This window comes from Schistocerca piceifrons, chromosome 2 (assembly GCF_021461385.2).
Source record: "Schistocerca piceifrons isolate TAMUIC-IGC-003096 chromosome 2, iqSchPice1.1, whole genome shotgun sequence".
In the NCBI taxonomy this organism is placed as follows: Eukaryota; Metazoa; Arthropoda; class Insecta; order Orthoptera; family Acrididae; genus Schistocerca; species Schistocerca piceifrons.
Window position 1 is genome coordinate 249,993,566 of NC_060139.1, and position 14,556 is coordinate 250,008,121.

The 14,556-nt window shown below is 41.2% G+C and overlaps 1 protein-coding gene across 2 annotated transcripts in view; it reads right to left on the reverse strand.

Annotated features, from left to right (window-relative positions):
* The window catches only part of LOC124776583 (solute carrier family 23 member 1), a 219,389-nt gene that overhangs the window by 8,591 nt on the left and 196,242 nt on the right, over window positions 1-14,556 (reverse strand). Inside the window, exons 9-11 of one of the 2 annotated variants that reach the window (XM_047251635.1) lie at window positions 13,226-13,365; window positions 12,991-13,138; window positions 3,538-3,692 (exon numbers count right to left, since the gene is read on the reverse strand). In XM_047251635.1, the coding sequence (XP_047107591.1) occupies window positions 3,541-3,692; window positions 12,991-13,138; window positions 13,226-13,365 (440 nt within the window). In that variant the 3' untranslated portion in view covers window positions 3,538-3,540. The remainder of the gene's footprint in view (window positions 1-3,537; window positions 3,693-12,990; window positions 13,139-13,225; window positions 13,366-14,556) is intronic. The other variant, XM_047251634.1, reaches the window with a different exon arrangement.

The following is a 14,556-nucleotide window of genomic DNA, read 5'->3' on the forward strand; positions in this document are numbered from 1 at the left end:
TTATCACATGGAACACACTTAAAATACTTATAGAGCTAATGACTCTATGATAATCTCTATATTAAAAGTTGTGGATGCTGCTACCCAATTTTATTACAGTCTCATAATTTGATTCACTTTCTGCTCATGTGCAGTGAACCAATTTCAGTGACACCCTTAGTGAAATAGCTTTCAAGTGTAGTTGTAAGAAGTTTGGTAGTGCAAATTCATGTCTTAAAAACAGGGCTCATTATTTTTATTTATTGTTTTCATTCTTTGTAGCTCATAGTTCATGTGGTGAGGCTTAATGCCATCTTCAGCAGTTTTGAATATAGTACTGTAATACATATACTTGTGTTTCATTGTCTGTCAGCATGCAGTGAACTAGTGTTCGTTACATACTGGAACTGTGACAATGAGCTTCCATAACTTAAGTATTAAGTTATGAGTCATGGACCATGCTAAGGTGAGGTGGCCTGAGTGCCTGAATTATACTGACAGATATAGCACAAGTGCAACAACAATAACAGAAGGGAGTATCTGTGAAGAGACCAGACAAACATGTGGTCCCTGAAGAGAGGCAGCAGCCTTTTTGGTAGATGCAGGTTCAATTGTTACAGTCTGATGAGCAGTCTGACAGCAAAGCAATGGGTTGCTGACTCATGAGCCTGAGAGTGCCACATCAATGAGAAATGGGCACAACAATTCTGGGTGGTCACATCACAAAGTAGGGCAGGACAATAACAACAACAACAATGGTTTATTATCAGCAGAATATCAGAATGCCACTACTGCAGATGCTCCCCTCACCGATAGGTGGCTTTTATTTTAATGACAGGAGGCTCAGACAGTGTGGAACTATTTACCCCAATGAAGATCACGTGCCTGAAAATAGTCCGCACTGCATACAGCCACCAAGGCAATAATTCAGCCAGTGCTCATAGGGGTACACTCCAGGCTTTACGCCAACTGCTCCAAAGTTCCTCATTTGTGGTACACTTGTGCTTATCACCAATACGGTAAGCAACTTTCATCTTGGCAGACACAGACACCAGACTTGTGGTTAAACTAGCTAGACTTTATTCCTTGTGCTTAATGGATAACCATCTTAGTCCAGACTTAGGCCTTGTGCTACACTTTACTGTGGTACTGCTTCACAATGAATCTTCAATGGGACTAGCCATGATAGTCTAATGTCAGACAGCAGTCCTCATGCTACCTTTAGGAGTCTTCCTATGCTTCTGTAACTAATTCACCACAGTTGGATGTCTTAGTGAGATGCGTATAAGTAATGTCATTCCAGAATAAACAAGTTATAATTTTCTGTCTACTTTGTTGCTATTTTGTCTGTATATCTGTATGGTCATAACAGCAATAGTCTGGATGACTGACTGATCTCACCTTAAAACAACAGACAACATGGCCTTGTTGTATTATGAATGGCTGGAACCAAGCTGTTGTTTTTCCCGAGGGAATACAGCTCTTCTACATGGTTAAATGATGATGGCATCCTTTTTGGTAAAATATTCTGAAGGTAAAATAAGCCTCATTCAGATCAGATCTCTGGGAGGGGACTACTCAAGAGGATATACTCATCATGAAAAACAAAACTAGCCTTCTACAGGTCACAATATGGAGTGCTATATTTCTTAATCAGGAAAGGACAGATAATTAAAAAGAAAATGTATAGGCTTAAACTAAATGTAGTGACATGAAGAACAGGACTTCCGGCCAAATGACTAAATAAAATTAACTAGGAGTAAGGGGGCAATCGACATAATTCACACATTTTCGTGATTGTTTTGGAGCTCCTCCCCAGGGTCTTTGAACCCATTCCTTTATATTATTTATGATTGGCATACCAGTCACTTACTTCTTGATTTGGATAGTGTTGGGAACATCCAATGTGTTCACACTGTCTTCATCCAGCCATATAGAACAGTCATTGTTCATCAAACAAAGGACTTCCCTGGCCCATCTAGCTGCAGTTCTTTGATGATGAATCTTCATGATGGGGAAAACCTCTTACTGGCTCTTACGTGATTCCATGTGTCGGTTAGTGTTTTTGTTTGATGAAAAATATAGGCCACAGATGCCACACAATCATTTAGATAAGTGCGCCTTGACACTGGAGCAATAGCCCACAATCAGAATTTGGTTCAAATGTGATGACTCTTGGAGATCCAAAGGTAGCTGCAGTAATAGTGCAGCAAATTTACCTTTAGAGTCATCATTTCCTGTGGCTACGTATCTGTCTGAAGTCTGCTTAATCAAAACAGGTGGTTGTAAAAAATCCCTCTCATAATAATCATCACAGGCTAGATAGTTGCACACCGCAACATGTGACAAACTCACTTTGTAAAAAATATTGTAATTCACATACATGATTTGCATACCAAGTAGCATCATTTTTCAATGTCCTAGCTTATATGATATCCAGTCTGATATCCGTTGGCACAGTGCATTTCACAACCACAGGATAGTAGCAAATGACCAATTGGCTCCAAATAATAGCCATCATGATGCCTGCACTCTCAAAGTTCTGTTTTTCTAGCTTCAAGTCAGTAGTTGAATTACTGGAATCAAGGTGTGAACTGAAGCTGTCTTGTTTTAAAACAACACCACTAATTTCGCAACTAAGAGGTGCCATCGGTTGATCCACTCTATTAAATGCACGTCTTCCTGGAATATTTGTTTCAATGTAAATAGCATCCAAGTCAAAATCTTTAAAATGTTGTACTACTGAAACTATAACTCACTCGTCCCACAGTGGCACACAGATTCCTACATCTACATCCACATACATACTCAACATACCACCGTACAGTACATGGTGAAGAGTACCCTGTACCATCCGTAGTCATTTCCTTTCCTGTTTCACTCACAAATAGAGCGAGGGAAAAATGACTGTCTATATGCCTCCACATGAATTTCTTGTATATTTTCTTCATGCTCCTTACACACAACATATTTTGGTGGCAGTAGAATCGTTCAGCTGTCGGCTTCAAATGCCAGTTCACTAAATTTTCTCAACAGTGTTTCTCAAAAAGGATGTCACTTCCCTCCAGGCATTCCCATTTGAGTTCCTGAAGCATCTCGGTAACACTTACATGTTGTTCAAACCTACTGGTAACAAATCTACTAGCTCACCTCTGAATTGCTTCAATCTGATCTGGTACAGATCCCAAACATTCAAGCAGTACTCAAGAATAGGTTGCACCGGTGTGCTATACAGGTATGTGGTCTCCTTCAAAGGTGAATCACTCTTTCCTAAAATTCTTCCAATAAACAGAAGTCAACCATTTGCCTTCCCTACCAGGTTTCTCACATGCTCATTCCATCTCATATTGTTTTGCAGTATTACACCCAGATATTTAAATGACTTAGCTGTGTCAAACAGGACACTAGTAATACTGTGTCTGAACATTACAGGTTTCTTCTTCCTAATCATTCCCATTGACTTACATTTTTCCACATTTAGGGCTAGCTGCCATTCAAAACACAAAATGGAAATTCTGTCTAACTCGCCTTGTATCTTCCTTCAGTCATTAAACTTACCAGTCAAAGCTGTAATTCAGAAAGTCTTTGTATTTCTGTGGCATGAGTCTCTGCATTAGAGGAAGAACATTTTCCACTATGAATCACTAAGAATGTAGGTCCACAGTCTGTTCCAGCTTCAGGTTTTCCTTCACCATCTTTCTTTATTACAGTACCTGCATAAACAGAGGGAATAAGTTTAAGTTCTTCAGTGACCTTGAAATCATGATCTCGTAATTTCACACAGTAGTCAAGGTGCATTAATATTGATGTTTGAGCATTTTCTGCTGTAGTATCACGCATGCTTTATCATCCATAGATAAAAAGAATATTTGGCTGGAGCCCAAAATTGAAGCTCAAGATTCAAGGTTTCTTACAGCAATTATACAGAATTTCCCATATTTATGATTTACATGAAATGTAGATTCTGGTTTGCACAATTTAAGAGGAACAGTTACCACATTCCCCCCCCCCCCCTCTCCGCCCCCCCCCCCCCCTGCTGTATTGACACGTTTGGGAAGGAGTCTTAAACATAACCCTGATCGACTGCTAGTATAGCCTTGTGTACATATTTAGCTTGTAAGTCGTCCATCATTTTGCAGTACCTTATAATTTCAGTGTGACATTGATCATCAGTTGCACCACCAAAAACTGCAATTTTCTTTGTGACTTCACATAAACCAGATTGAATTTCTTCTACTCTAGGTCTACCAACTGTATTTCAAATTTTAAGAGCTGCTGCTAAATGGGAATTACTTCCACAAATTTTAGAATCACAACTTTTTTCTGTCACTTTACTGCACTGATCCTTGTCTTCAGTATGTTTCTTTCCTGTTGAACGTCTTTACTTAATGCTGCCATTCTTTTTGCTGCTACATCCGTCGTCATGTCCGCAGCGCATGCTAACAGCATGCCATTAATCCCAGAGTCTAATATTACAATTTTATTCCTGTAGCGTTCTGACTAGGCGCTGATTTAGGTACTGTTTGGGGTAATTGGCTTCCACTCAGTTGCATACTAATATCTTTAGCATCTTCTTGTATGTCCCATTTGGTTTCTTCATACGATTAAAAGTAAGCATATAAAATATTGAACATGGGCAGCCTCAATGGCAGTATTGACTTTTGTCATATGTCGGAGGCAGCCAATATGCAACACCGTAAGTACAGCAAGTGTGAACAACAATCACACTGTGTAGTTGCCGCATGCCAAAAAGTGATACAAACAAATTTAAACCTTAGTAAATAATAGTGACAGAATTGGCAATGTTTTAAAGTTTTTTGTTAGAGTTGAAGTTGAGTTATAATACAAAACAAATATTTATAGAGTTAATGCCACAAAGCTTATGACTAGTCCCCCCCCCCCCCCCCCCTCCCTTCCCCAAATCACACAGTGTCACACTTTGTTGACTCCCCCCTCCCTTTTAATGTATGACATAATTTATGGATGGCCTCTAATGCAGGAATAGGTCTAATAATGAAGAAGAAAATAAGAATGTAGGTAAACTAATATGAACACAATAACAAAAGCTTCATTGTAGCTAAGATACTCATGAAGCCAATATCCACCACACTAGTACAATTTTATATGACCCTTAGCCCTTCAGGATTGGTGACAGGAAATGAATAATAGGAAAAGGAAGGAAAAGAAAAATAGTAGGATAATCTGGACTGGGGGAAAGGAATGAAAGAGGAACCTGCCTGGTAGACTTTTGCACAGAATGTAATTTAATCATGGGTAACACTTGGTTTAATTGTGAATTCTGAATTATTCATCTCATGATGCACTTTTGGAATTCATTTGGTTTGGTGCAGGAGAAAGGACCAGAGGCTATTGAGAGTTTCATAGGCAGCATTAGGCAATGTTCGGCTGAAAGAGCAAAGTGAATACAGTAGAGTATGAATGTGTAGCTTTGAGAGATGAAATACTGAAAGGCAGCAGAGAATCAAATGGGTAAAAAGACCACACATAGTCAAAATTGTTGGACACCACAGAAGATATTGCATCTAATTGATGAAAGGAGAAAATATGAAAATTAACCAAATGAAGCAGGTGAAAGGGACCATAAATGCATAACAATTGAGACTGATAGGAAATGCAAAATGGCTCATCAGGAATTGCCAGAGGACAAAAGTAAGGTCATGGGAGATGTGTAATAGAGAGGAAAGAAAGTAACTGAATATGATACTGGAGATTTAATGCTGCAAGAAGAATTTGGTGGAGTAATGAAAGATCTAAGTTGAAACAAGGCCCCTGGAATTAATGATATTCCCTCAGAATTATTGAGATCCTTACGAAAAGCATCCATCACAAAACTATTCCACCTGGTGCGCAAGATATATAATACAGATGAAATATTCTCAGATTTTAAGAATAAAGTAATAATTCCAATTCCAAAGGAAGCAGATGATGACAGAAGTGAACATTACCAACTCATCAGTTTAATAAGTCATATTTGCAAAGTACTGCCCCAAATTATTTACAGAAGAATGGAAAAATTCTAGAAACCAATCTTGGAGAAGATCAGTTTGGGGTATGGAGACCTGCAGGAACTTGTAAGACAATACACCCAACAACTTCCCTTAGAAGGCAGGTTAAAGAAGTGCAAACCTATGTTTATACATTCATAGACTTAGAGCTTTTGACAAGGTTGACTGGGAAACATACTTTGAAATTCTGAGGGAAACAGGGATAAAATCCTGAAAGAAAGGTAATACACAGCTTGTGCAGAAACCAGACTGTAATTACAGGAGTCAAAGGACATAAAAGGGAAGTAGCAATTGAGGAGGTAGTAATGCATAGTAGTAGTCTATCCCTGATGTTATTCAATCCATACATTGTGCAAACAGTAAAAGAAACTGAAGAAAAATTGAGAGACGGATTCCCTGATGACATCAGAGACAGCTAAGGGCTTGTAAGTGCAGTTAAGTGGAATGAATAGTGTCTTGGGAAGAAGTTACAAGATGACAATCAGTAAAGTAAAACAAGGATAATGGAATGTAGTCACATTACATCAGGCAATGCTGAGGGAGTTAGATAAGGAACTGAGGCACAAAAAGTAATAGATGAGTTTTGCAATTTGGTCAGTAAAATAACTGATGATGGATGGTGTAGAGAGGACGTAAAATGCAGACTGGCTGTAGCAAGGAAAGTATTTAAAAAAATTAGGACTTTATTAACACTGAATATAAATATAAATGTTAGGAAGTCATTTCTGAAGATATTTGCCAGGAGTGTAGCTTTGTAAAAAAAGGAAAAGTGGATGACAAACATTTCAGACAAGGACAGAATTGAGAATAAGGTTTTGAAATTTGGCTCTGTAGAAGATTGCTGAAGATTAAAGGGGTAGATCGTGTAACTAATGAGGAGGTACTGAACAGAATTGGGCAGAAAATAAATAATTTATGGTACAACATTGAGCAGGAACCAGTTACATATATGAGGAGCTGTAGCAATACGCATACAGAACTAAGGCCGAGCAAATCTTGAATAGCCTCAAATAGACTGGGGCCCATGGTGGGCTCTGATGGCAATCTCACACAAAGAAGTCTGAGGCATCCTCTGTGGATGACATAGCACTGTTGCACATGTGGTCTCTTTAAAGTAAGTGGGCCCGCATCTCGTGGTCATGCGGTAGCGTTCTCGCTTCCCACGCCCGGGTTCCCGGGTTCGATTCCCGGTGGGGTCAGGGATTTTCTCTGCCTCATGATGGCTGGGTGTTGTGTGCTGTCCTTAGGTTAGTTAGGTTTAAGTAGTTCTAAGTTCTAGGGGACTTATGACCACAGCAGTTGAGTCCCATAGTGCTCAGAGCCATTTGAACCATTTTTTAAAGTAAGTGGGCGTGTCACTGTATTACTCATCTCTTAGGGAGTTAATGCATTCTTGAGAGGTCCTGCTGTCCTCCTTGTTCACTGGGCTCTGGCTAAAATGGCATGCTGCAGTGGGAGCATACAGTCTGAAGTGCTTCAGGCAGGGAAACATTCTGTGCCCACCTTCCCATGACAAACCATACGGCAAAAATGGCAACACCGGGGCAGTTTCTGTGTCAGCCTCTGGCATTGGCTCCAGTGACTGTGTTCGCAGTGCTGATGATACTGATATCAGCAGTTGCTCAGGAACAGGTGACAGAATTTCTGACAACAGTGTCAGAAGCAATAGAGGAACTGCTGGTTTGCCAACCAAGAATGGATGCCCCTGCCTGCGCAGGAGTCGGGAACCAGCAGCAGTAGGTGATATGATGCCTGACATGGGCAGGCTCAGAGGGAATGGTGTGACATCATGGGGTGCCCAACTGTCCATTTGAAGCAATGCTGATCATGGTGCACTGAGCCATCATCTGTCTGCTGTGTGGTGGCATCAATGTGGAAACTCAACAGTTCCTCCTGATCAAATCGTGGGTCCAGACTGGCCAGCAGGTGGGACAAAGTATCAGCATTTGTGAGTTGATTCATAGGGTGAAAATGAATCTTGGAGTTGTAATGCGAAAGGAAAAGAGCCCAATGTTGGGTGTGATGTGCCACTTTATCTGGTAATGATGCAAAAGGACTGAATAAGGAAACCAATGGTTTGTGATCGGTGACCTGGTGGAATTTGGTACCATAGAGGAAAATATGGAATTTCTGCACAGCGTATACAATGGCCAATGCTTCCTTCTCTATCTGAGAGTACCTAGTTTGAGCAGGATTCAGTGTGTGTGAGGCAAAAGTAATAGGCTGCTTGGAGCTTTTGGGATATCTATGAGCCCGTACCACCCTCAACCTGTACTGTGAAGTGTCCATCACAAGGACCAAGTGGAAGCATGATTGATACATCACTAAGCAGGGTACAGACTGCTACATGGTCTTAAGGGTTGAAAATGTGGTTTCACAGGCCAGCAAATAGCGAAACTGAGTCCCTTTGCATAGTAACACATGTCATGACTGTGTGTTTGTTGTTGCCCATTTTCTAAATACACTTCAACCCGGCTGCTTGGAGGACAGAAAAAAACTACAGAGATTGTGTAAATGCTCCTCAGCGGAGGCACTGCAAACTGTAATGTATTTCAAATAGTTTTACAACCTGGTGCAGATGATGCTATAAATTGTTCCAAAAAATGTTGAAAAATAGTGGCAGCACTGGTGACTCCAAAAGGCAAGTGCAAGTATTGGTACAGTCCAAATGGGGTAATGTCAACTAACATATGTTGTGACTCTGTATCTAAAGGGAGTTGTAAACAGGCACCTGAAAAGTCAATTTTTGAGAAATGCTGACCACATTATAACTATGCAAAGAGTTCATCTGGGTGCGGTATCAGGTATGTATCCATTATAGATTGTGTGTTCACAGAAACCTTAAAATTGCTGCAGACATATAACCAGCCCAACAGTTTATTTACTGTAACTAAGGGGGTAGACCATTCACTTGATACAATAGGTCAAACAATGCCACATTCTGTGAGGTGATCTAATTCATCTTTGACTTGTTCCCTGAGTGCCACTGAAACTAGACCAGCCTGGAAAAAATGAGGCTGAGTAGAAGGTTTCTTGGTAATGTGCACTTGAAAATTGTTGGCATGCCCCAAGCCACAGGAGAACAAAGTGGAAAACTTTGAACATAATGCTTGTAACGGTGTGTATGGCACTTGTTCAGGCACTAAATCCACTTCATCTGAAAAGGTAAAACCAAACAACTCAAATGCATCCAATCCAAAAAGATTCTCCATACATGTGTTATCTACAACAAGAAATGTACTGGCCAAGAATAGGAATTATTGGTTTGTCATGATTTATTAACTTTTGTGACACAGTAAGAAGAGGGGAGCCCAAGTCCATATAAGTTTGTGAGTTTAACAAGGTTACCACAGCTCCTGTATCCACTTGCACATGCAGAACTGTATGAAAAACCGTAACATAAATGAAAAGCTTGTTTGGCAGCACAACAAATAAAACATTTACATCTATATCCACAACAGGATCGTTGTGCTGAATTTTTGCATTACAAATACACTCCTGGAAATGGAAAAAAGAACACATTGACACCGGTGTGTCAGACCCACCATACTTGCTCCGGACACTGCGAGAGGGCTGTACAAGCAATGATCACACGCACGGCACAGCGGACACACCAGGAACCGCGGTGTTGGCCATCGAATGGCGCTAGCTGCGCAGCATTTGTGCACCGCCGCCGTCAGTGTCAGCCAGTTTGCCGTGGCATACGGAGCTCCATCGCAGTCTTTAACACTGGTAGCATGCCGCGACAGCGTGGACGTGAACCGTATGTGCAGTTGACGGACTTTGAGCGAGGGCGTATAGTGGGCATGCGGGAGGCCGGGTGGACGTACCGCCGAATTGCTCAACACGTGGGGCGTGAGGTCTCCACAGTACATCGATGTTGTCGCCAGTGGTCGGCGGAAGGTGCACGTGCCCGTCGACCTGGGACCGGACCGCAGCGACGCACCGATGCACGCCAAGACCGTAGGATCCTACGCAGTGCCGTAGGGGACCGCACCGCCACTTCCCAGCAAATTAGGGACACTGTTGCTCCTGGGGTATCGGCGAGGACCATTCGCAACCATCTCCATGAAGCTGGGCTACGGTCCCGCACACCGTTAGGCCGTCTTCCACTCACACCCCAACATCGTGCAGCCCGCCTCCAGTGGTGTAGCGACAGGCGTGAATGGAGGGACGAATGGAGACGTGTCGTCTTCAGCGATGAGAGTCGCTTCTGCCTTGGTGCCAATGATGGTCGTATGCATATTTGGCGCCGTGCAGGTGAGCGCCACAATCAGGACTGCATACGACCGAGGCACACCGGGCCAACACCCGGCATCATGGTGTGGGGAGCAATCTCCTACACTGGCCGTACACCACTGGTGATCGCCGAGGGGACACTGAATAGTGCACGGTACATTCAAACCGTCATTGAACCCATCGTTCTACCATTCCTAGACCGGCAAGGGAACTTGCTGTTCCAACAGGACAATGCACGTCCGCATGTATCCCGTGCCACCCAACGTGCTCTAGAAGGTGTATGTCAACTACCCTGGCCAGCAAGATCTCCGGATCTGTCCCCCATTGAGCATGTTTGGGACTGGATGAAGCGTCGTCTCACGCGGTCTGCACGTCCAGCACGAATGCTGGTCCAACTGAGGCGCCAGGTGGAAATGGCATGGCAAGCCGTTCCACAGGACTACATCCAGCATCTCTACGATGGTCTCCATGGGAGAATAGCAGCCTGCATTGCTGCGAAAGGTGGATATACACTGTACTAGTGCCGACATTGTGCATGCTCTGTTGCCTGTATCTATGTGCCTGTGGTTCTGTCAGTGTGATCATGTGATGTATCTGACCCCAGGAATGTGTCAATAAAGTTTCCCCTTCCTGGGACAATGAATTCACGGTGTTCTTATTTCAATTTCCAGGAGTGTAGAAGCAATGTGATATTTTTTGTTGCAATTATGAGAGGTAGCCCAGCATTTTGGGCAGTCTGGGCACTCATAGTTAATGAAGCAATAAGGGCAGGACAGGAGCATGGAATTTTTCCTGTTTACTGGCCTGTTTACTTTGATGGTGCAGCTGCTGGGAGTGAGGGTGGCCACCTTGATCCTCAGATCATGTGCAGAGCACCGCAATGACGTCTACCCCTACAAACTACCTGAAGAATGCTGTGGAGGAGAGGGTTGGATTGCTGATGAGTCAGTTTGGTTACCTGCAGCTGATGACACCTCAAATGACTGTGAAATAGCTAAAACCTCAGAGAGGGATGAATTTTCACACTGTAGGGCACGCTCTCACACCTCACAGTCTGAAGCTAAATGAATGATAGTGTCTCTTACCATCCTATCAGTGTTCAGCTCTTTATTCACATCAGACACAAAATGACAATGACAAATTAACCCATGTAGTTCAGCTGCCCACGCTCGATAGGATTAATGTGGTTGTTTCCTACAGTGAGAAAACTCAAGCTGGGATGCAATAACATGGATGCACTTACAGCAGTATTTTGAAAGAAGTTCCCATATATGGTCAAACATTAAAGAGGATGGACCCTGCAAAGGGGTGAGATGACATAGGACTTGATACATTCTTGGTGATATCCATGAAAGGAACAAGGCATGGCATAATAGCATCAGTAATCTTAAAAACTTAAAGTGTTGTCACAGACATTTCCGTTATGTGCCCAATTCTTCAATGAACTCATCATTTGTAGAAAAGGGAGGTAGATAAACAATGAGGGCTGTGGAGGGCAAAACAGCGGGTGACACGAATGGAGGAGCACGCAGACTACACACACACTCTCTCTCTCTCTCTCAGACACACACACACACACACACACACACACACACACACACACAAGTCTGAGATGTACCCTCTGTGGGTGACAGGCACTCCTGCCGGTGCAGGCTTTTGAAAGTACACGCACACATCACTGCTAAGATTAATACAGTAAGAAGGTTCAAGTGAATGTAGGTTGCAGTAGTTATTCAGAGATGAAGGGAACAGACAAGTATGGAGAGTTGCATCAAACCAGAGCACAAACTCAAGACAACAACAACAATGAAAGCATCATGAATTACATTGCATTAAATTCTGTAGAGAACAACTGCCATGTCAAATACAAAGGTAGGTTGTCTCAACTGACATTGCACTCAACAAAAATTTTTTATCATGAAATTAAAAACTTCACTTTCTTTGTGCTGTCCTGTATTGTCACACTAGATTGATTAATGAGTGATTGAATAGAAACCTTTAAATTGCTTAGTGATTTTACGCTGGACCAGAATTTTGTACGATTCTTGGCAAGATCTCTAGCTAATGTATAATGTATATGTGCTTCAGTGCTTCACGCATCAATCTTTTTTATAGACATACAAATTTTTACTAACTCCTATCTGTCAGCATTACTGCATGTTGGCTTGGATTCTTTGTTTAGTAGCAAGGGTTCACCAGTTATGTATATCTATGCAAATGAATTGCCAAGTTTGTTCCACACATTTTCCTTCAGTATCATGGACAGACTCGAATGGTAACAGCAGAAACTATTGCAAATATATTACAACTAAGATGATTGATAAGGTCCTATACCTGTCACCCCACTTTCAACATTTAGGTTACAAATAAACAGCTTTCCATTTGTACACTCATACAACTTCCATTTATGTCTGCTTTATGAACACATTAAAGCAGTCTACACCACTCATAACAGATCTTAAGTCATAAACCAACAAATCGTGAGAGAAGACTGTACTGTATGACAAAGAGATTAATATGTACAGCATACACTTTAAAATAAATTAATAACAAATATGATGACAATGAGGTTATATGATTTTATGATTTTATTTTTCCATTAACTAGGTACCAGGCATGTAAATAAGATTAAGTATGTGCTGTGTCATGTATCTGACAAGAATTTTTTTGCTCGGAGAAACAATGTCTCTAATCATCAGAGTTTTTTTGTGCTCAAATCAAAAATAAACTTTATTATGAAACTTACCAAAAGCTGCAATCATTCCAAACATAACACAAAATATACCACCAACAACGGGCTCTGGGATGATGATAAAAACTGCTCCAAATTTACTAATGATGCCTTGCAATAACATTAATACACAGGCATACTGTATAACCCTTCGGCTGCCAATCTGAAAGTAAATAACATTCAAAGTACAGTTAAAAGTGCCACTTAATTTGCAACATGTAACACATGCACATATAAATTCTACACCTACCTTAGTAACGCCAATTGCTCCTACATTTTCACCAAATGTATTGGTCCCATTACCACTACCCCAGAGACCTGCTAGCACTGTTCCCAGTCCTTCTGTGCCTATTCCTCTGTTCACTGCATGTACAGGTGGAGGTGGAGCAGCTGAAACATACCCATATGTGTGTGTTTGAGATGGTTTCATGTTCATAGGTTGAGGGTGCTCCAGTATGATGTGAAACAAGTCAGTAAGTTACTACCCTCTCTATGAACAAATAAGTATGCTATATGTAAAGCATTACAGGAACAGACTTCATTTACATCTGTCTATCACTGTCTTTAATTCATTAACGTGATGACTGCATATCTTTAATACTGAAGGTGGTACAATAGTTGTATATATTAAGTAAACTAGGTAAAGATGCTGAAGCTGTAGTGTCATATCTCAATAAGGAACTTGAAACTTTTAGCTCAGGACAGGAGGAAGCAGAGAAGGTAGACACAGTATTTTTTTAATTTCTGAAAAGCATTTGACTCAGTACCACACCTATGCTTATTGTCAAAAGTTTGATCATATGGGATATCAAGTGAAATTTGTGACTGGATTGAGAACTTTTTGGTACAGAGGATGGAGATTCATTGACAAAGGTATAAGTAACTTCAGGTGTGCCCCAGAGAAATGTGCTGGGACCCTTGCTGTTTATATTGTATATAAATGACCTTGCAGATTTATCACAGATGATGCGGTTATCTATAATGCAAGAAGTTGCACAAATACTCAGTCAGATCTTGATAAGGTTTTGAAGTGGTGCCAAGTTTGACAACTTGCTTTAAATGTTCATCAATGTGAAATTTTGCACTTCATATGACTACAGTATCAAATTGGGCAACTCATACAAAGATCTGTGTCAACAATTTGTAGAGAGATGAAATGGAACAATTACATAGGCTCAGTCATAGGCAATGCAGATGGTAGACTGTAGTTCATTGGTAGAATACTAGTAAAATGCCATCAAGCTACAAAGAAAACTGCATATGAAGCACTCATGGAACCCATCCTAGAATACTGCTGAAATGTGTGATACCCACACCAGAGAGCACCAGCAGTGGATGTTGAAAGGATACAATGAAGGGTAGCACTAAAGGTCACAGATTCATTTGAGCCATGGGAGAGTGTTTTGAAGATGCTGATGGAACTAATTGGCATATGCTTCAAGATAAACATAACCCATCCCACAAAAATCTACTTAGGAAGTTTCTAGAACCAACTTAAAGTAATGAATGTAGAAATATATCACAACCTGCTATGTATTGCTCCCATAGGGCTCATGAAGATGAGATTATACTAATTACAGA